The 22,143-nt window shown below is 49.6% G+C and overlaps 3 protein-coding genes across 5 annotated transcripts in view; 1 reads left to right on the top strand and 2 right to left on the bottom strand.

Moving 5' to 3' along the window:
* The window catches only part of LOC148220444 (uncharacterized), a 34,863-nt gene extending 23,424 nt beyond the window's left edge, over window positions 1–11,439 (bottom strand). For 2 of the 3 annotated variants that reach the window (XM_088155403.1, XM_088155404.1), the window contains exons 1-2: window positions 11,069–11,439; window positions 10,500–10,750 (exon numbers count right to left, since the gene is read on the bottom strand). In XM_088155403.1, the coding sequence (XP_088011529.1) occupies window positions 10,500–10,719 (220 nt within the window). In that variant the 5' untranslated portion in view covers window positions 10,720–10,750; window positions 11,069–11,439. The remainder of the gene's footprint in view (window positions 1–10,499; window positions 10,751–11,068) is intronic. The other variant, XR_015798797.1, reaches the window with a different exon arrangement.
* Window positions 1,686–4,384, bottom strand: LOC148220445 (uncharacterized). Its single transcript, XM_088155370.1, has 3 exons — window positions 4,116–4,384; window positions 2,943–3,804; window positions 1,686–2,694 (listed from the first exon to the last, which is right to left on the bottom strand). The coding sequence occupies exons 1-2, from the start codon at window positions 4,302–4,304 to the stop codon at window positions 2,953–2,955; spliced, it is 1,041 nt and encodes a 346-aa protein (XP_088011496.1). The 5' UTR covers window positions 4,305–4,384; the 3' UTR covers window positions 1,686–2,694; window positions 2,943–2,952.
* Window positions 11,440–11,507: 68 nt separating the features above from the next.
* On the top strand, window positions 11,508–22,143 carry LOC148220443 (uncharacterized). Its single transcript, XM_088155410.1, has 3 exons — window positions 11,508–11,529; window positions 11,579–11,679; window positions 15,965–22,143. Exons 1-3 carry the CDS (start codon window positions 11,508–11,510, stop codon window positions 16,355–16,357), a joined length of 516 nt encoding a protein of 171 aa, XP_088011536.1. The 3' UTR covers window positions 16,358–22,143.

The raw sequence follows: 22,143 nt of genomic DNA, 5'->3' as shown, positions 1-22,143 counted from the left end.
CTTGCAGGGGCTGTGGGGGATGCTGGCTTGGAGGGAATTGAGGGTTCCTGGCAGGGACTTGGGGCTTGCTGAGGCCTTTGGGGACCCCAGGCCGAGCGGCTCCAGCTGCGCTGGGAGACCCTGGCGGAGGTTCTGGGGCAGCTGCTCAAGGACCCCCTGCCCTGGAGCCCCAGCCGGGCATTGGGCTCCTGGAAGGGAATGAACGTCCTTGTCCCCAGCAGGACAGATTTCTTATTTCTTGCAGGTGCAAATGTTTCTCTTACCAGAATAGCTTGTTGTGTTAATTGTTTTCATGCTTAAGATTGTTTTCACATGGGAACAAGCAAGTTACTTAGCTGCACATAGAAGTGACAGGCTAGCTATTAATTTAGCAGAGCGTAAGACCTGATTTCATGAAGACTTCCTTTTATAATTTATCTACCTGACTGCAACATCTCACTCTTTTTCGTTAATTCAAAAAAGGCTCTTATGTTCTGATGATAAAATGGCTCTCTCTTGTGAGGGTGTTAACTCATTAAGATTATCACTAGTTATCTCTTAGATATGGGATAAGATACATAAAAGACCGATTACAATCAACAAAACTTAGCAAATTGTATCATGTCATAGACACAGAGTTTCACAGCACGAGAAAACAAAAGAATAGTGTCCAGTGTCTCCTAGGGAAATGGAAAGAAATGACCATTGTTTTAAAGTTCAAATAGTCCGTTAGCTGGAAATGTTAATCTCTGACACTATGGAATGTGCTCTTGGATCCTGGAACAGGGAATAACTAAAGAAGGTTAGTAGGAACACTATTCCATGATGATGACCTAAGGCTTTTGTTGGCAATTTGACTGTAAATTTCCAGACACAGCTATGTCTTGGCTGTCCTGCTTCTGGTTTTGTTCTGGCCACGAAGGCTGCATGGTGATTAGGTTCTTTTTCTTCTCACTGGGCCTCATTTTCTTGGAGGCAACTGATGTTTGGCTGAATGAACAGGTGACTACTTTGAACTTGTTGGTGATAGAAACACATGCATACCTTCTCCTTAAGTTAATGACTTAATTAGTCTTTGTAAATTCAATTGATGAGCCTTACCTAAAAATATTTTCTTTTTTTTGTATAAATATTGCATTATTCATATTTCCTTAGGAGTTAATTTCCTCTTCTTTGTTTTAAAAACAGCATGCTTGACTCTTGCCAGGAACATGAAGGGAACATCAAAACAAAACAATATATATAGCAAAACCAAAAACTAACAGCAATCGGGAATAATTCAGATACAACAATACATTTCTGATAACATATGTAATTAATAACACATGTGAAATTACAGGATTACCAATCACTACAACATTGTACCATCATCCCAGTGTCTGCTCCAGCTGATAAGCCTCAAATCAGTGAAGAAGTGGATAATCATCACCGGAAAATGATTTGGGACGAAATGAACGCACAGCCGCCTGTGGCTGCAGTGCAGAAGCAGCTCCGAAGTCGGGCAGCAGACGGCGGGGGGGAAGCTCCGGGCCCCGCGGGGAGATTGGGAGCCTGAGCCGGCGACGCTGAGCAGCGGCGGCTGCAGCCACCCGAAAGGGGGGGTGGGAAAGCGCCGCAGCGGGGAACGGGGGGGCTGTGCTACCCCCTGAGCCGGGGCCTGAATCCTTAAAAACCGGAATAATCACGGACAGAGACCCTCTAACTACTTAAAGTTACAAAGTGGTCTGTTTATTCACCGGCACGCGAGTCACCTCCGAAAGGCGTGACCGCCCCGAACAAGGTTCTTTGCCCTCTATTTATTGCCCAAGATCTTACATACAATACATATGCATAACCCCAGCACCTCCCATCCCATATTAAAATGAGCCCATTAGTCCTTCATGCGTGCACAGTTCTTCTCTTGAATTGGGTCGGTGGTCTCGAAATGGGTCGGTGGTCTCGAAGGATGAAGTCAGGAGAGTCTTCATCAGGTCTCAGTGACCCTCTGGAACAATCTAAGGCCTCTTGCTTTGTGATTAACGGTTTATTATTTTATGCTATTCTATACATAAATTCATAATAGCAGATAATTATACCAATTACCTCTAGCCTAAGCATCTAGTAGTTATTAACTTATCATTTACCTACCTAACTTATATCTTGGTCATGGAAACTACTTTTACCCTTAGCAAAAATCTTAACTTTTTAAAACCATGATTCACCCCCTTTCTCTCTCTCTCTCTTTAATTCTCCTTCTATCACAAAACTGAGTTACTGGTCCTCAATAAAGTGCAATTTTTTTCTGAGCAAACTGATTTGTCCTTCTGTTGTTGTCTTTTGCACTTCTGAGATCAAAACGAACCATCACGACTCCCGCCTCTATTAACAGCTGATCGGGACATGTTCCCGCCCCTCCCGCTCACCCAAGAGCTCCGCAACCCCAGCCCGGGGCGCTCCCAGTGGCACCAGTAGGGCCCCAGCTGCCGCCACACGCCCCATGGCCAGCGCTGGGCAGGGTCTGACACCTCCCCCCTCCCCAAATTCTCCTGGCGGGGGGCGCTGGGGGCGGGGCGCGGGTGGAGTCCAGGTGAGGAGCTCTGGGCGATCTGGGACTGCCTGAAGAGTCATCAGCGCCGCGCGCTCTGATTGGCTCAATTATTTTGGTGCCTACTCTGATTGGCTGAGGAGAGGCCCGGGAGTTGAGAGAAGCAATGGGAGAGATCCCACCCCGAACACCTGCATGGGAACAACAGACCCAGCCTGGGCACAGCGAGGCAATTTATTACCAACCAAATCACAGCAGCAAAAGGAGAAGGGAGAGAAATCTCTCCAACCCCTTCCACCCACCCAACGGGGATCATCAGGACCACGGATCACCAGGGCTCTGCCCAATGGGGTCACTGGGGATCATCCAACACCGGTCTTCCCATGGGGAATGGAGCTGGAAGAGAGCACGAAGCTCTTCCCACACTCGGGGCACTCACAGGGCTTCCCTTAGTGGTGCCTCCGTTGGTGTTTGGTCAAGTTACACCTCTGTGAGAAGCTCTTCCCACACTCAGGACACTCGTAGGGCCTCTCCCCGGTGTGGATGCGCCGGTGGACAGTGAGGTTGTCGTTGCGTTTGAATCCCTTCCCACAGTCGGGGCAGCGGAAGGGCCTCTCCTCTGTGTGAATCCGCTCATGTTTGAGGAGATCAGAGCTTCTCTGAAACCTCATCCCACACTCAGGACACTCGTAGGTCCTCTCCTCGGTGTGGATGTGCTGGTGTCTTCTCAGGGCAGAGCTCCACCCAAAGCTCTTTCCACATTCCAAGCAGGTGTAGGGCCGTTCTCCAGTGTGAAAAACCTGGTGCTGCATAAGACTGGAGCTGTTGCTGAAGCTCTTCCCACATTCCTCACACTCGTAGGGCCTCTCCCCAGTGTGGACAACATAGTGCCGGATCATCTGGAAGCTGTCTCTGAATACCATCCCACATTTGCTACACTCGTAGGGCTTTTGATCAGTGTGGATCCTCTGATGCCGGATCAGGCTGGAGCTGTAGCTGAAGCTCTTCCCACATTCCTCACACTCGTAGGGCTTCTCCCCAGTGTGGATCCTCTGGTGCCGGATGAACTCGGAGCTCCAGCTGAAATCTTTCCCACATTCCAAGCACTTGTGGGGCTTCTCCCCTCCAGGAGGTTTCTCCATCAGCTCAGAGCTCTGCGTAGATCTCTGGCCGCGTTCCCAGCTCAGGGAGGGTCTTTCCTCCTCACAGCTACCTGGGCTGGGTTTCCAGCCCCTCCTCGTGAGAGATCTCCGGGGCTTTTCTGCCTCCTCCATCCCCGCACAGCTAAGGAATGAAAAAGCCTGGTTTGGGGAAAAAACAAGGAGAGCTGCATGAACAGGGGGTTCCTCCTTGACCAAGTGCAACTCAGGAAGACATTGGGCATGTTGTGTCTGTAAGAACCGCCCAAACACCAAGATTCAAGCAAAAAATCCTCCAAACATAACATCACAAATCAAAAATACCCCAAAGAGCAAGATTCAGGCAAAAAACTCCTGGAAAACATAAGTATTCAGGCCCCATTAAAAACCAAAGCACTAACATTTAGCCCAATAAAGTTCAGAAACACTAAGAGTCACCCCTGTGAAAACCGTGGATCACCCTCTCCAGTTACCTGCTGCATGTGGGGAGTGCAACACTCCTGGGCCTGGGGGGTAGAATGCAGACACAGAGAGGGTTGAAACCTCGTGCTGCTTCCAGTCTCTTCTCCTCCTCCTCCTGTGTTCCTAGTCTTCCTCACACTCCTCTTCCTCCTACTATTCTCCGCCTCCTCCACAACCCCACCTTTTAGTTCCACGTGCATCGTTTGACCATTTTGTTCTTCAACCCTGCTTCTCCTTCCCTTCTCCTGCTGCCCCCAGGCCCAGCACCCACTGCCGGCTCCCTCTTTCCCCCAAACCCACAGCATCCCAGCGCAGGGGCAGCGATGGAGCTGGGGCAGCGCTGGGCTCTCGGCCGCTCCCGCCCGCACTCGCTCCCCACTGCAGCCGCTGCCGCCACCACAGCGCGGGGGGACCCGGCCTTGGCGCTCCCCCCCTCCCACTTCCCCAAATTCCCCTGCCGGGGGGCGCTGGCGCTCGGGCCGGGCGCAGGTGGCTCCAGGTGGGCAACGCTGGGAGCTGCGGCTCTGCCTGGACACTGCTGCGTCATCACCGCCGCGCGCTCTCATTGGCTCAGCGCTGCCCGAGGGGCGGGGCTGCATCAAGCCGGGACACCCTGCTCCAGGGGGGATGGCCCCAAAACGGGGGACCCCCATGCAAGGAACAACAGCAAAGTGTCTCTACAAACACATGCTGCGAATCCGCTTGGACACAGGGCCAGGGACGTGGACATAAGGAAGGGACAGCAGAAGCCATCAGGTTCAGAAAATGTCATTAATTGACCACACAGACTGCTGCTCAGCCAAGGTCCTGCTCAATTCATGAACTCCCAGAAGAAGAACAAAAACTTAACAGAGCCATGAATATCACTAGCTATACAAAAGTGGTGTGCATATTAAGGCCCAAGCACCCAGGGGCTCTCACATCCTTACACCATCTTAAACCAGGTGCCCTCCACACACTGCCACCATTCAGGATTTGAAGGCAAAGATGCTTTCTGGGGATGCCCACTTACACAGGATGGTAAACTGGATTTTGCCTTTGAGTGGGAACAAGAGGTAGAAGGGAAAATGGGAAAGATATGGATGGTCCTTCTGCAGGGATGCACGGAAGCACCAGCCTTATTCAGGTAAGCCTTGCAGAAAATATCACCAGAATTTACCCCACCCCCAGGGACTGGGTTAATGCAGTATGTGGATGACTTGTTCGAATCAAGAGGACAAGAAGTGGTAGAAGAAGTCTCTGTGAAATGGCTGAATGTTCAGGCTAAAAAGCATCTTTAAATATTTGGAAAAAAAAAGTGGAAATGGTGGAGAAAAAGGTTAAATATTTGGGACATATTTTGACTGAAGGTTTCTGGTGTATTGACCCAGAGAGAGACCAGGGAATCTCAGAAATAATCCAGGATTAAAAAGGAGTTGCAAGAAGTCTGAGGATTACTAGGAAATTGCAGGATCTGGATTGATGATTCTCTGTTCTAGCCAGAACACTGTGTGACTTTTTAACACGAGATAGTCTCAATGCTGTGGTATGGATACAAGAAATGGAACAAAACTTAAGAAAATGAAATAAACAAATGATTGATGCTGCAGCCATGGCTCTACCAGACTCAGAAAAAAAATTTGAATTGGATGTGGATGTTATACAGGGCCATGTCAAAGGAATTCTTGTGCTAAAATGTTTAGCCCAGTGGCCAGAGTGGTCTCGTTGTCTGCAGAATTGTGCAGCCACAGCTTTAATGGGACCTGAGGCCCAAAAACTGATGGCAGGAAGATCTCCTGTTGTTCAAGTCTGGCAACAAGTCAAAGCGTTGATAACCTAAAGAGCCTCTACATGGATGAGCAGTGGTCGGTGATTACAGAACGAAACTTGTTCAGTGGCACAGGAGGATTTAGAACTGTAGACAGGGGAAGGGTTTAACCCAGGCTCCTGTTTGAACAGCCTGGACAGGGGGCTGGGAAGAAACCCATGACTGCATTCAAGTGACAGAGCTCCAGAGCGAGGCTGGGAGAGATTGATGAGGATTTCCTGGCCTGAGGGACAAAATGTGTTTATGGATGGCTCTTCAAGGGCAGGAAAAGGGAAAAGAGCTCCAAGACACGCTCTGATGAAGGAAAGGGAATTAGACCAAGCTCAGGTTACCCACCTGCATGGTCAGCTCAACCGGCAGAGCTGGGTGTGCTTGGAAGAGCCTGGCACTGAAATGCCCTGAGCAGGAAGGCTCAAATATCTGCTGGTGACAGCATGGCAGCTAACAGGGTGACAAAAGCAATTCTGACTTCTTCTGTTGCGTCGACTGCTGCTGTACTTGAGACAGAAAACACAGCACTCTCTGATCCATGTGAAAAAGGCCTCTTTATTTTTCTGAATTTTTCTTAAATACCTTTCTTAATGTTCCCAGGTAGGCGCCTGTGATTGCTTCCAAGTTTAGGCTGCTCAGCCCTCTGACCAATAGCCCCTCAGCTTAGGACAGAACTGAAGATAGACAAGGATGTAACCCAATGAGTTCCAGCCTATCTCTGCTCTCTGGGGGCCTGTCTATTAGGCCAGGCCACTTCTCTTATCAGTGGCCAAATTCACTGCCCAGTGTAAGCCAGCTAACCCTGTGACATTCGTCAGCAATCACTGGATCGTTTATTAAGGTATTTCTAAAACAACTCCAAGATAAAGGATTGTGGAAACAACAGACTCTCAGATGGGGATCTCATTTTACAGGAAAAGTCCTTCCAGGGGTTATGGCAGCTTTAGGAATACAACGGGACTTCCACAAGCCCTTGCATCGCCAGAGCTAAGGGCAGGTAGAAAGAATGAATGAGGAAATAAAGAAACTCCTTTGGAAACTGGTGATAGAAACCAAGATGCAATGGCTACGGCTTTTGCCATTGGCTTGGGCAAGAATAAGAGCCAGACCCAGGGCAGATATTCAATTATCTCCCTTGGAATTGATCTTTGGAATTCATTGCCCTGGTAATTCTCCATATAGTGTGTGTGGGGGGGAGATAAGGGATGTATATTTCAAGCAGTCTGTGGCCAGAATCGTGTCTCTTATGAAATCTCTCCTGCAGGAAGCTGGGCTGGCACAGAGCCTGCCTTGGCACTTTGCTGTTCACAACATCCACCCAGGACATCAGGTCCTGCCTAAGGAGTGCAAAAAAGCACCACTGGTGGCCAAGTGCCGTGGCCCATTCCAAGAGTCCCTGAGCACAGAAACAGCTGCCAGCACAGCTCAACACGGGGGGACCCCTCACCCTGGGCTCAGGGGCTCTCAAGTCCCGGAGATTTGGATTCCCAGCTGCAGGAGCAGCATGGGAGGGCACCACTGACCCTGCACTGAAGGCAACGCAGCAGCAGCCAGGGCTCCACATCGGGCCAAGCCCCTGGGCCTGCCCACAGATCCTCTGCTGAAATCCTCTGCCTGGGCACCCTCCTTTGGCATCTCCACACACTGGGGCCAATCCTTGCTGCCACTGCTGGAGCTTCGCTGCTTTCTGTGCCTGCACTGCCACAGCTGCTGGGGAAGACAACGGCACAATTCCACTCTGCCTCTCGGTTACACTCACACACTGGGCTGCCTGCGATTCCATTGCTGGAATATATACCAAATCTAATTTTTAAAGAAAAAAAATCTAATTTCTCTACTCTGGCTTGGTTCGCCTTTGCGCTGGGGAAAGGAATTTTAAAGGGTTTTTTTAAAGAGATTTCCACCACTCAACAGAGATGAGTTTATCATCTCAAGAGACTGGGAATAGCCCAAAAGATACCCACAAAGTGAACAAACATCAAGGGAACAACAACGGCCAGCAGCAAACATCAAGGAACACCCACCCCAGACACTGCCCTCGGCATAGATGGAGACACCTGGTCTGGAAAAGGCTGAGAATGAAATCCAGGAGTGTGGACCTAGTTCTCATCAGACGGGAAGAAATCCGAGTCCAATAGGAAACCGAATACTGAGAACGACACAACTTGGAAGCAACAAACACTAAACCAATGGATTTCAATGGGTTCAGACTGCATAAAATTTAGAAAAAATCTAGTAAAATTCACATGCCATGGAATGATTTTCTCTGCACACCCGGGCTATGTGTGGATGAAATGATTTCTGTTCCACACCCTGGCCAAAATCAAGTAATGCCTTGACTCTAACATTAAAGATATTGTTGGATTGCTTTTGTTTTTGCCACAGTTTCAGGGACAAGATTACACCACTAGATTTTTGTAATAACCCTACTTCTATATCGTCAGTTAGGTTTGGGTCAGGGATGTGACAAGCACTTTTTACTCCTAGGAGAAGAAGTAGAAAAAAATTGATTGCACTGCAAGTTTTTTGTGTATCTTTGTACATGTCTCTTAGTGATGGCAAAATTTTGGTATCGGTTTTTAGGTGTTCACCTTTAGGTTGCACTTTGCAATACTAGAAGACTATTAATAGAGATGCTTTAATGCATAAACAGGTAATAAAATATTTTTAAAAAGAAAAACAAAGGGAAAATAAAAGGAGATTGTGGGGGGATGAAATGTGAGTCTTCCAATGGCTGGTCTTGAACAGAAGCTTCATTCCAGACAGCCAGGAGAGGACCTTTAGAAATGGAAATTAACACTGCTGGTGCAAAGTGTGGACAATGTACCAGGGTCTTCTTGCCTGGAGGAGGAATTCGGTGATTCCCTCTGTCCCTCAGCCCAAGCTCCTCCTGGTTGCACAGATGGCATTTGCACAACTAAAGGCAGAGCCCATAGTGGGGATATCTGACTGCAACAGAAATTGGTTAAGTTACAAAGGGAAACAGCAAACGGAGAATGTTGGGAAAACTTTACTAAAAAAAGTGGGGGTAATCATCCCTCTCCCCGCTCGAACATGTCCTGTCACTGTCTAGGTTATATAGGGTGTATTAGAGCACTGATGTGTTTTTCCTTGCCCTGAGAAATCAGTTGGGAATTCAAGTATTTGATGATTTAATTAGAAAAAAGTTGTCAATTGACTCTTCCCTGGCTAGAGGGCACGCCCCAAAATGGGAAAAAGATGAACAGAACACCAGAACAAACCCTACAACACCAAGGACCAGCCCTTGGGAACCCTAATGCATTCCTATCAGGAGACAGAACATGCATCCATAATTTCAGTGGCATAAGTAGGTTAAAAACTACATATTATTATCATTATTACTATTATGATTCATATTCATATTATTATTATTAACTAAAGAATATATTACAAGTCCTCAGAAAAATAATAGCCCAGACAGCTCCAGCTCCTGAACTTCCATCCGAACAATCCACGGAAATGAAGAACGAGACATTTCACCATGGCATGGGATCAGATTATCTGTTAACAGAAAGAGGAGGAGTTTGTGGAAAATTAAAAGACTCAAACTGCTGTTGGCAAATACATGAAAACCGAAAACTGGTAATACTGATAACGAAGGAAATAAGAAAGGAGCTCATGTACTAGTCCAATCAGGTAAAGGATGGGAATGGGACACGTTTTCGTGGTTCCCTGGCAGACCCTGGGTTAAACGAATGCTGCTCCTCCTCTGATGCGCTGCAGCAACTCTCATCTTTTTACCATGCACGACACCTTGCTGAGTGCAGCTCATTCAGAAGGTGAGCAAGGGGATGCAGGTGGCAGCCAGGCCTCCTGATCCACAAATGTCTATAAAAGGACAGGGAATGAGGACACTGAGAATAATCCCAAACCAAAGAGGACCAAGGAAAAGAGACTAAGCCAATGGTAATTAAAGTTAGTAAAGATAATTACTGAGAAAATGAGAAGAAGGTTTCAACAGAGTAAGATGATAGGGCCAGATCTTGTGTAAAAGGAAGTAACAAGACAAACCATCAGTTCCAAAAAACGTCACTAATTTATGGAGAGAGCGCCTCGGCCTAGATCCTATAATCCTGACCGTCGAGAAGGAGAAACACTTAACAGAGCCAGGAATATCGGATGTTATACAAAAAGAGGGGTGCATATTAACGAGGACATGCAGTAGGCGGATCGGGAAGTCTGAACCTTCAAAAAACGTCAGCCAGAGGGGAATGGGAGAGGGAGATGCAGACGGGAAAATGAGGATAAAAAGGAGGCTGCGTTTTAGAGACCGTATGGCAAATGCCGCATGGCCTCTCCCTGTGTTCATGAATAAAGTCAGTTTTACAGGACTCCTCTGTCTCCTTTGGTCACACAAACCTCTGGCCACGGGAATTTTCCCGAACAGCCCCAGGCACAGGGCAGCCACCGCTGTCCCACCCACAGGAACCGGGACGAGCCAGCGCTGCTCCGGCACCGGCTCCTGCCGAGGCCCCAGCGGTGGGAAAGAGACCGCGGGCAGCCGCTCCCGCAGCGCCCTCAGCCCAGCGCCAACACGGGCCGGGCACAACTCCCAGCAGCCTCAGCTCCCGCTCACCCCGAGCTCCCGGCGGTTCAGGGCAGCAATGGTTCCTTGGCCTCCTGCCCGAGCAGGGTCCAGCGCCGAGACCGCTCCTCAGCGAGGTTTCCGAAAAATGGCGGAGCTCGGGGAAAAGGAGGCGAGTCCCAGGCGCGTGCAGAACCCGTCCCTCGCTGCGATTGGCTGATTCTGCGGTCACTCCTCGTTCTCTCGCGCTGATTGGGCAGAGCAAGGACATGCCCGGCCCAAGTGAGGCAGGCGAGGCGCCCCTGGCGCGGCAAAGGCGCCATTACCAGAGCGTCTGTGCGAGCCCGGTAGCTGCCGAAGCAGAGCTCGGAGGCGGCCCCAGCGCAGCGTCCCGAGGACGGGGCAGCCACCTCTGTACCTCCAGGACCCGGGACGAGCCAGCGCTGATCCAGCACCGGCTCCTGCCGAGGTCCCAGCGGGAAGGAGATCGCGGGCAGCCGCTCCCGCGGCGCCCCAGCCCACGGGCCAGGCACAGAGACAATGAACCCATCAGAATCCGCTGCTGCTCTCTAGGCCCTCAGCGAGCCCCGAGCCCCCGCAGAACCGAGCGCGGCTCCTACCTGCGTTGGGGCCGCCTCCGCCGGCTCCGGTGGCCGTTGCCGGCGCACACAGACGCTCCCACAATGATGTCTTTGCCGCGCCAGGGGCGCCCCGGCGGCGGGCTTGTCCCCGTTCTTCCCAACCAGCGCGCGAGAATGAGAAGTGACGGCAGAATCAGCGAATCGCAGCGAGGGGCGGGCTCTACACACGGCCCAGCCTCGGCGCTGGCTCTTAGGGCTGCGTCGGAGCCCTAACGTGCAGGCCCGGGAAACGCGTGCCGGGAGCTGCGGAGAACTTTGTTTGTGTTCTCAGGCCAATCTCGGCTCGAGCTCGGGCCCGTTCCAGGGCTGTTCCTCATCTCCGGCTTTCCCCTCACACAGCCCGGGGGCCCTGAGAGCGCGGGCCTAGGCTGGGCCGTGTGCAGAGCCCGCCCCTCGCTGCCATTGGCTGATTGTGCCAATGTCACTCCTGGTTCTCGCGCGCTGATTGGGGAGAGCGGGGACAAGCCCCGCCCATTAGGCGGGGTGCAGTAAAGGCGCCATTGTCGGGCAGTTTGTGCGGGCCCGGCAGCGGCGGCAGCTTCCCGAATCCGGTGAGGCGGCGGCGGAGCTCGGAGGCGGCCCCAGCGCAGGTGGGAGCCGCGCTCGGTTCTGCGGGGGCTCGGGGCTCGCTGCGGGCCGAGGGGGCGGCAGGGGGCTCTGGCGGGTTGGTTGTGCCGGTGCCGGCCCGTGTTGGCGCTGGGCTGAGGGTGCTGCGGGAGCGGCTTCCCGCGGTCTCCTTCCCGCTGGGGCCTCGGCAGGAGCCGGTGCCGGAGCAGCGCTGGCTCGTCCCGATGCCTGTGGGTAGCATAGAGGTGGCTGCCCTGTTCCTGGACTTGTTCGGGAAAATTCTCGTGGCCGGTGGTTTGTGTGAGCAAAGGAGACAGAGGAGTCCTGTAAAAGTGACTTCATTCATGAACAAAGTGAGACGCCATGCGGCATTCGCCATACGGTCTCTCCAGTTGTTGTAGTACGCAGTCTCCTTTCTATCCTCATTTTCCCGGCTGCATTCCCCCTCTCCCTTTCGCCACCAACTGAGATACTTTGAAGGCTCAGACTTCCCGATCCGCCTACTGCATGTCCTCGTTAATATGTACCTCTCCTTTTGTATAACATCCGATATTCCTGGCTCTGTTAAGTGTTTCTCCTTCTCGAACGTCAGGCACTGAGCAGGATCTTGGCTGAGCAGCTGTCTCTGGAAATTAGTAACAGTTTCTGAAACCGATGGTTTCTCCCATTACTTGCTTTTATAGAAACCTCTGGCCCTATCTCCAGGCACCATCATCTTACTCTGTTGAAACCCTCTTCTCATTTTCTCAGTAATTATCTTTACTAACTTTAATTACCATTGGCTTAGTCTCTTTTCCTTGGTCCTCTTTGGTTTGGGATTATTCTCAGTGTCCTCATTCCCTGTCCTTTTATAGACATTTGTGGATCAGGAGGCCTGGCTGCCACCTGCATCCCCTTGCTCACCTTCTGAATGAGCTGCACTCAGCAAGGTGTCGTGCATGGTAAAAAGATGAGAGTTGCTGCAGCACATCAGAGGAGGAACAGCATTCGTTTAACCCATGGAGCCGCAAAAACTTGTCTAATTCTCATCCTTTCTACATTTCTACCAGAATATGAGCTACTTTCTTCTTTCCTTTGTTATCTGTTTCACCACTTTTTGGTTATTATCTGTTTGCAAATAGCAGTTTGAATAATCTAATTTTCCACAAATGTCGCCTTCATCTTTGGCGTGTTTGGTTGTCATGAAGCTTCGGAGCTGGATTTGTCTGCTTTATTATTATTTCGAGGACATCTTGTAATCTAATGCTGTAGTTCAAATGATAAATGGGTACTGATCCCCAGCAGTGTTAATCAGCGTTTCTAAAGCTCTTCTGACTGCCTGGAACCAAAGGCTGTCTTCTAGAGCAGGCATTGCATGACTCACATGTGCCCCCCCTTCCCCCCCCCCCCAATCTACTTTTTACTTGATATCTTCAGTGTTAGAGAGGCAAGGCGTTATTTGATTCTGGGCAGGATGTGCAACAGAAATCATTTCATCCACACATAATGGCTTGAGTGTGCAGAGAAAATCATTCCATGACACGTGAGTTTTGCTAGATTTTTCCTAAATTTTATGCAGTCTGAACCCATTGAAATCCATTGGTTTAGTGTTTGTTGCTTCCAAGTTGTGTCGTTCTCAGTATTCGGTTTCCTATTGGACTCGGATTTCTTCCCGTCTGATGAGAACTAGGTCCACACTCCTGGATTTCATTCTCAGCCTTTTCCAGACCAGGTGTCTCCATCTATGCCGAGGGCAGTGTCTGGGGTGGGTGTTCCTTGATGTTTGCTGCTGGCCGTTGTTGTTCCCTTGATGTTTGTTCACTTTGTGGGTATCTTTTGGGCTATTCCCAGTCTCTTGAGATGATAAACTCATCTCTGTTGAGTGGTGGAAATCTCTTTAAAAAACCCTTTAAAATTCCTTTCCCCAGCGCAAAGGCGAACCAAGCCAGAGTAGAGAAATTAGATTTTTTTTCTTTAAAAATTAGATTTGGTATATATTCCAGCAATGGAATCGCAGGCAGCCCAGTGTGTGAGTGTAACCGAGAGGCAGAGTGGAATTGTGCCGTTGTCTTCCCCAGCAGCTGTGGCAGTGCAGGCACAGAAAGCAGCGAAGCTCCAGCAGTGGCAGCAAGGATTGGCCCCAGTGTGTGGAGATGCCAAAGGAGGGTGCCCAGGCAGAGGATTTCAGCAGAGGATCTGTGGGCAGGCCCAGGGGCTTGGCCCGATGTGGAGCCCTGGCTGCTGCTGCGTTGCCTTCAGTGCAGGGTCAGTGGTGCCCTCCCATGCTGCTCCTGCAGCTGGGAATCCAAATCTCCGGGACTTGAGAGCCCCTGAGCCCAGGGTGAGGGGTCCCCCCGTGTTGAGCTGTGCTGGCAGCTGTTTCTGTGCTCAGGGACTCTTGGAATGGGCCACGGCACTTGGCCACCAGTGGTGCTTTTTTGCACTCCTTAGGCCAGCCCCTGATGCCTTAAGGAGCTGGAACAGCAGCTACACACAGAGTTAAGGGGAACAAAATGAGTATTTATTGTGAGGCCCACGAAAGGCCTACAAAAGCCACACCCCAGCAATTCAAGTGCCACAGTCATGGCCCCTGCCCGGATGGCTCCAAGATGGAAGGAAAGGAGGGGGTTGGTCACAAAATCTTACACTTGTGTAGGGTTTGGTTAATTTGCGTGAACCCACCCTCCACCTTTCCAAGTAGTTTGTGCTTAGGGCCTGAAGTTTGGAGAAACTGTCCTTGAGTTCTTAACTAGAATAGGACTGTTTTGTCTTCCTCACCCTAGCACATCAGAAAAGCACATCCAAGGAGAGCAGGAAACCTTAAAACTAAAGGCATCAACCCGATGTCCTGGTTGGATGTTGTGAACAGCAAAGTGCCAAGGCAGGCTCTGTGCCAGCCCGGCTTCCTGTGGGAGCAACTTCACAAGAGAGGATTCTGGCCACAGACTGCATGAAATATACATCCTTTATTTTCACCCCGAACTAGGCGGAGAATTATCTGGGTAAGGAATTCCAAAGATAATTCCAAGGGAGATAATTGAATATCTGCCCTGGATCTGCCTCTTATTCTTGCCAAAACCAATGGCAAAAGCTGTATCCATGGCATCTTGGTTTCTATCAGCAGCTTCCAAAGGAGTTTCTTTATTTCCCCATTCCTTCTTTCTACCTGCCCAGAGCTCTGTGGGTGCCTGGGCTTGTGGAGGTCCCGTTGTATTCCTAAAGCAGCCATAACCCCCTGAAGGATTTTTCCTGTAAAATGAGTTCCCCGTCTGAGTCTGTTGCTTTTACAATCCTTTATCGTGGAATTATTTGTTTTAAAAATACCTTAATAAGTGATCCAGAGATTGCTGAAGAAGTCAGAATTGCTTTTGTCACCCTGTTAGCTGCCATGCTGTCACCAGCAGATATTTGAGCCTTCCTGCTCAGGGCATTTCAGTGCCAGGCTCTTCCAAGCACACCCAGCTCTGTCGGTTGAGTGACCCTGCAGGTGGGTAACCTGAGCTTGGTCTAATTCCCTTTCCTTCATCAGAGCGTGTCTTGGAACTCTTTTCCCTTTTCCTGCCCTTGAAGAGCCATCCATAAACACATTTTGTCCCTCAGGCCAGGGAATTTCTCCTAAATCTCTCCTAGGCTGGCTCTGGAGCTCTGTCACTTGAATGCAGTCATGGGGCGAGCGCCAAGGCCGGGGCCCCCTGCACTGTGGTGGCGGCAGCGGCTGCAGTGGGGAGCGAGTGCGGGCGGGAGCGGCCGAGAGCCCATCGCTGCCCCTGCGCTGGGATGCTGTGGGTTTGGGGGGAAGAGGGAGCCGGCAGTGGGTGCTGGGCCTGGGGGCAGCAGGAGAAGGGAAGGAGAAGCAGGGTTGAAGAACAAGAGGATTAAACGATGCACGTGGGAGGAGCAGGTGGGATTGTGCAGTAGGAGGAAGAGTAGGGACACAGGAAGAGGAGCAGGAACAGGAAGGAGCAAAAAGTTCCACCCCTCCCTGTATCTGCAGCTTTTCCCCAGGCCCCAGGAACGTTGCCCGCCCTACATTCAGCAGGTGACAGAGGAGGGGGATCCATGATTTTCACAGGGGTGAAATTTGGCTAAATGTTGGTGCTTTGATTTTTTGCAAGGCCTGAATCTTTATATTTTGGCGGGAGTTTTGGCTAAATCTGCCTGTTTGGGGTGTTTTTGATCTGTGTCATGATGTTTGGAGGATTTTTGGGCTGAATCATCGTGTTTTGGAGATTCTTAGATACAAGATGCCCAATGTCTTCCAGAGTTGCACTTGGGCCACGAGGAACCCCTAGCCCAAGGTGCTCTCCTCTTGTTTTTTCCCCAAACCAGGATTTTTCATTCCAAAGGCATTGGCAGGTGGAGGACGAGGAAAAGCCCCGGAGATCCCTCTCGAGGAGGGGCTGCAAACCCAGCCCAGGGATCTGCGAGGAGGAAAGACCCTCCCTGAGCCGGGAAGGCGGCCGGAGATCCAGGCGGAGCTTAGAGCTGGTGGAGAAGCCTCCTGGAGGGGAGAAGCCCCACAAGTGCTTGGAATGTGGGAAGGGTTTCAGGTGGAGCTCCTACCTGATCCAGAACCAGATGATCCACACTGGGGAGAAGCCCTATGAGTGTGGGGAATGTGGGAAGGGTTTCAGAGACAGCTCTGACCTGCTCCGGCACCAGGTGATCCACACAGGGGAATGGCCCTACACCTGCTTGGAATGTGGGAAGAGCTTTGGATAGAGCTCCAACCTGAGAAGCCACCAAGCACATCCACACCAGGGAGAGGCCTTACGAGTGTCCCCAGTGTGGGAAGAGGTTTCACACCAGCTCTGATCTCTTCAAACATGAGCGGATTCACATAGAGGAGAGGCCCTTCCGCTGCCCCGACTGCGGGAAGGGCTTCAAGCAAAACTCCACCCTCACTGTCCACCGGCGCATCCACACCGGGGAGAGGCCCTGCGAGTGTCCTGAGTGTGGGAAGAGCTTCTCCCAGAGCTCTCACTTGACCCAACACCAACGGAGGCCCCAGTAAGGGAAGCCCTTAGTGAGTGCCCTTAGTGTGGGAAGAGCTTCATGCTCTGCTTCAGCTCCATCCCCCATGGGAGGATCGGTGTTGGATGATCTGCAGTGACCCCTATTGGGCAGAGCCCTGGTGGTCTTTGGTCCTGGTGATCCATGTTGGGAAGACACCTGGCTGGGGGGGTCTCTGCATCATCCTGTCTCCCTGTGGGCATCTGGATGAATGTAGGGGCAGGAATGTCCATCAGGATCCAAACTGACATTGGGAATTCCTTGGGGAGAATGAATTTGTTTACTTTCAACCCCAGAAAATCTTCTGTGTTCAATCCTATCTTCTGGTGGTGCCCTGCTGGGCAGGGTGGAGGAAGAACCCCTGGCCCATGCCTGGAATTGAGTGCAGCGGGCGCCAGAGAACAGCCATGAAACCAGAAACTCATCACAGCTCCTCAGACTGAACCCTGCAGTCCTCACCCAGCCCCCAGCATGGCCTTGAAAGACTCTTGATCCTAAATAACTCTGACTACCCCACCTGGAAAAAAACACAAAACCCTCTGCTGCCCGGGAAGGTATTAACTCTTTCAATGCCTACTTTATTCTCTCTCCAAAAAAAAACCAACCCAAAACCAAAACAAAAAACAAACAAAAAAAAAACCCAAACACCAACAAAAAAACCCCAGAAACCAAAGTAGTAATACACACAGAAATAGTATAAAAACACCGAAATCAAACAAAAAGAAAAGTCAAATCCGAAATAAAGGAGAAAAGTAGTGAACTAAAATTTCTCCTTTTTTAATCTATGGAGAAAAACTTGTTTCCTATAACTCATAAAAATTATTGGGAACTGAATATGAGTGTTCTAACTGTAAATATAAACAAAAGCATTAATATTAAAGAGATGTTAAAATTGTTGTCATCTCTTATGTTTAAATAATAAAAAAACCCCTGGTGTTCTTCCCACAAAAAAAATAGAGAAAGGAAAAACCTCTCTGTTCTCAAAAATAATATAAGCTTTTTTCAAAACTGTTATAATCCTTAAATTGTGCCTCATAAGTTAATATAGTCCTCAATAAAAGTTATGACAAAAACTGTTAGTCTGAATAAAGGGGTTTTTAGATATTAATCAGATTTCCATTCTCCTGGGAAGCTAATTACTGTAACTCAAAACCACAAGAAAATGCTTTGTTGTGAAGAAGTCTCTATAGACTGAAAAAAACTCTCCTCTTTCCAGTAAATTAGTAAAAAACTATTTTAAAGATGTTAAACTAACTGAGGTTTTGTACATTTTCAGTATTAAAAAAGATGAAAGTGTGTGGAAGAAAAAAAAGTAGTCAAAAGTTTTATTCTATTTCTTATAGTTTCTAGTAATAAAATTCCTCTTTATACCTTTTAGAGTTAAACCTGTTTTTGTCTACTTCCTAATCCTCTCTTACAACAAAAAAGTTTCAAATTAATAAACCAAAACCACTACATGAAACCTCAGGGATTCCAGGATTTTGATTTCCTATTGCCCAGGGGTGTCTTTTGCAGCCAAATGCTGATGAACTGGGGCAAAGACCAAGATTTTGGAGACAGTGGGGTGGAAACTCCTCCAAAAATGTTCTTCCCTCCCTCCCAAGCATGTGGATCCTCAGCTCACACAGACACAGAAATTCTTTTATTTTGGCCTTGATTTGCTTTTCATTTCTTTTCATCCCTTTAAAACATCCAACACTGGGGTAAAAACAAAGACACTGAACTGAGACATGGGTGTGGACACAGGAGGACCTTCCTTTTTGTGCAGTTAAGGCTGCATCCTCTTGTCCTGTCCCTGTTCCCTAAGAGAAGAGCTCGACCCCCACCCGGCTGCACCCTCCTGTCAGGGAGTTGTAGAGAGTGATGAGGTCTCCCCTGAGCCTCCTCTTCCCCAGGATAAACATTCCCAGCTCCCTCAGCTGCTCCTCACAGGACTTGTGTTCCACAGCTTCTTCCCTGTTGTTCCACAGCCACTGCTCCTGTTCCAGTGCAGCTGCAACCCCTCCAGTGGTGCTGCTCCCACTCCAGTGCTGCTCGTCTGTGACAATGAGGGGACATTGTGACACTGAGCAGAGACATAGTACTGTGGGGCAACTGTGACATTGAGGGGACAGATGGAACCCTGGGGCCATTGTGACACTGCAGGGCCTCCTGGAATTATAGGGCCATTGTTACACTAAGGGGACACATGGAACTCTGGGTCCCTTGTGACACTGAGTTACACATGACACTTTGGGGCCATTGTGACATTGAGGGGACATATGGAACCCTGATGCCATTGTGACATGAGGGGACATGGAACCCTGGGGCCACTGTGCCACTGCAGGGCCTCCTGTGGAAGCGTGGGGCCATTGTAACACTGAAGGGACACATGGAACCCGGGGACGTTGTGTCACTGAGGGGACACATGAAAGCCTGGGGCCATTGTGTTACTGAGGGGAAACATGAAACCATGATGCCATTGTGACACATGGAAACCTGAGGACATTGTGACGTGAGGGGAAACATGGAACTGTTGGGCCATTGTGAAATGGCAGGGTCTCTTGGAGCTATGGGACCATGGTGACACTGAGGGGACACATGAAACTGTGGGGTCATTGTGACACTGAGGGGACAAATGGAACAATGGGCCATTCTGACACTAAGAGGATACATGAAACTGTGGGGCCATTGTGACACTCAGGAGACACATGGAATTGTGGGGCTATTGTGACATTAAGGGCACACATGGAACCCTGGGCCCAAAGTGACACTCAGGGGACACATGAAACTGTGCGGATATTGTGACACTGAGGGAACACATGAAAGCCTGGGGCCATTGTGTCACTGAGGGGAAACGTGGAACCCTGAGGCCATTGTGACATGAGGGGACACATGGAACCATCGAGCAATTGTAACACGGCAGGGGCTTTTGGAACCATGTGTCCATGGTGACACTGAGGGGACACTTGGAACTGTGGGGCCATTGTGACACTGGTGGGCACATGAAAGCCTGGGGCCATTGTGTCACTGAGGAGAAACATGGACTCCTGAGGCCAGTGTCATACTGAGGAGACAAATGGAACCCTGAGGCCATTGTGACAGGAAGGGACACATGGAACCGTGGGACCATGGTGAAACTGAAGGGACACATGGGACCCTGGGCCATTGTAACACTAATGGGACACGTGGAACTGCGGACATTGTGATGCTGAGGAGACACATGTAATCATGGGGCCATTGTGATATTCAGGGTACACATGGAACGGTGAGACATTGTGACACCTGAGGGCCTCTTGGAACTGTGGGACCATTGTGACACTGAGAGGTCACATGGCACGCTGGCACTATTGTGCCACTGAGGGGACACATGGAACAATGGAGCAATTGTGACACTGCAGGGCCTCCTGGAACCGTGTGGACATTGTGACATTGAGGGGACACATGGGACTGTGGGGCCATTGTGACACTCAGGGGTCCCATGGAACCGTGGGGCCACGGTGACACTCCAGTTTCCTGTGGAATCCAGAGGCCCCTGTGATTCTCTGGGGCCTCATGGAACTAAGGATCCATTGTGATCCTGCAAGGCCTTGTCGTTCTCCACGACTTCATGAAACTGAGGGGACACTGTGACACTGTGGAGTCTCTTGAATCCAAGAATCCATTGTGACACTTTCGAGATTGGGGAAAGAAAGTGACTCTGTGACACTTTGGGGTCTTGTGGAATCCAGAGGCCCTTATAGTTCTGTGGGGCCTCATGGGACCAAGAATCCTTTGTGATATTTTGGGGCTTCAGGGAAAGAAAGGGATTCTGTGACACTGTGGGGTCTCATGGAATCCAGAGGCCCCTATGGTTCTGCAGGGATTTTTGGAACAAGGGGCCATTGTGATGCCTCGGGGCCTTATGGTGTCCAGAGATCATTATGACATTGTGGGGGTCTCCTGGAACAAAGGATCCATTTTGACTTTACAGGGCCTCATGGAGCCAAGAGTGACAACACGAGACCTCACAACAGAAAGGGGGGACCCTCTGTGCTGGTTTTGCACATTTGACATTTTGTGAGGAGGGAAGAAGCCACCCCCAGAAATGATTTTTTTTTTTTTTGACAGGAGCTGCTGAGAGCTTCCTCCATGTCTGACAAAATCTAATCAGTGATTAGTGTTGAGAACTGACAACCTGTTAAACCACTGAAAAAGCTGTGCAGCCAGAGCGGCCACACCGTTCTGGCTGGGGCTCTTGGAAATCCTGGCACCCCCCCCCGAATTCTCTACTGTAAGCAGCTCTGGCCACCACCAGCAGGGATCATATGATTATCTGCAGGCCTTGGAACAAGATATTATCTCTTTCACTGTACAGATGAGACTTGCAGACCTTCAATTCTCTCTCGAGTGAGAGAACAGGACAGAGTGAAGACATGTAGAGGAACAACATGTGGACCCCAAGGCTAGAGAAGTAGAATTCAGGTCCCAGATGGGAGGGATTGAGGAGATGCCTCACTCTTGGGCTGAAATCCTCTTGTAAGTCTATGGGAAAGATAAAGTTGGTATGTCAGACTCCATTTCCCTGTAACTTGTTGAAAAGCACGTGGAGGATGAAGTGTTCAAATTGCAGACATGAGCAAAAGCATCCATGTTGAACAAGCAGACATTGAAGTAGCTTGAACAGAGAGAGATGAGAGTGATGAAGACCCTTTACCCCAGGGAAGAAGAGACCCTCTGTTCCCAGAGATGAAGATGATCTCAGAGACAGATGAAGAGAACCTTTGCTTCTGAACAGCCCATCCTTAAAAGTGTACCCTATTAGCCAAAGATTGAGCCCTCAAAAACAATTGTGGGGAAAGCTGTAGGTCGAGGGAAGGGACTTTTACACAGTGATCAGATGTCCATTCTCCTGGGTAGCTGATTAACTGTGACTTTGAAGCCACGAGAGAATTGTCTCTTGTGGAGAAGTCTCCATAACATGACAAGAGAGACTCCTCTCCTAAGTGAACTGGAAAGACTATTCTAGAGATGGTAAACTGGCTGAATTGTTCCTGCACATTGTCAGTGTAAAGAAAAGAAGGTATGGGGGGGAGGAGAAGTGTTCTGAAGGTTTTATTCTGATTCTTGTAATTATTTTAGTTCTGTTAATAAAGTTCTTTCTTTATAGCCTTTAAGGTTTGAGCTAGGTTTGCCTTCCTCCCAATCTTATCTCACAGCAGGAAATGAGTAAATAATTCTAGTGGAAGATTTGGCCAGCACTAAACCTGTAGTAGCTAACAGCTGGCCTGGAGGCCTTACAGTTTTAACTAATCCCAATTGTAATTTTATAATGTAAATAATTCTAAAACTACTGTAATGATATAACTTGAGCAGTCTGGGTTGTTGGGGAGCAGGTCTAGGCCATCTGGGACACGGGCAGCCATTGGCCAGTTAGCCAGGTGACAACTAATTTAGCCAAGCAGAGCTAACCATGCAGACTTCAAAGGCTATATAGGGAGAACAGCCCTCAATAAAAGTGGCATTTGTTGCACGAA

Source organism: Sturnus vulgaris, chromosome 38 (assembly GCF_052056855.1).
Source record: "Sturnus vulgaris isolate bStuVul1 chromosome 38, bStuVul1.hap1, whole genome shotgun sequence".
NCBI classification, from domain to species: Eukaryota; Metazoa; Chordata; class Aves; order Passeriformes; family Sturnidae; genus Sturnus; species Sturnus vulgaris.
This window is presented reverse-complemented; position numbering and strand designations above follow the sequence as displayed.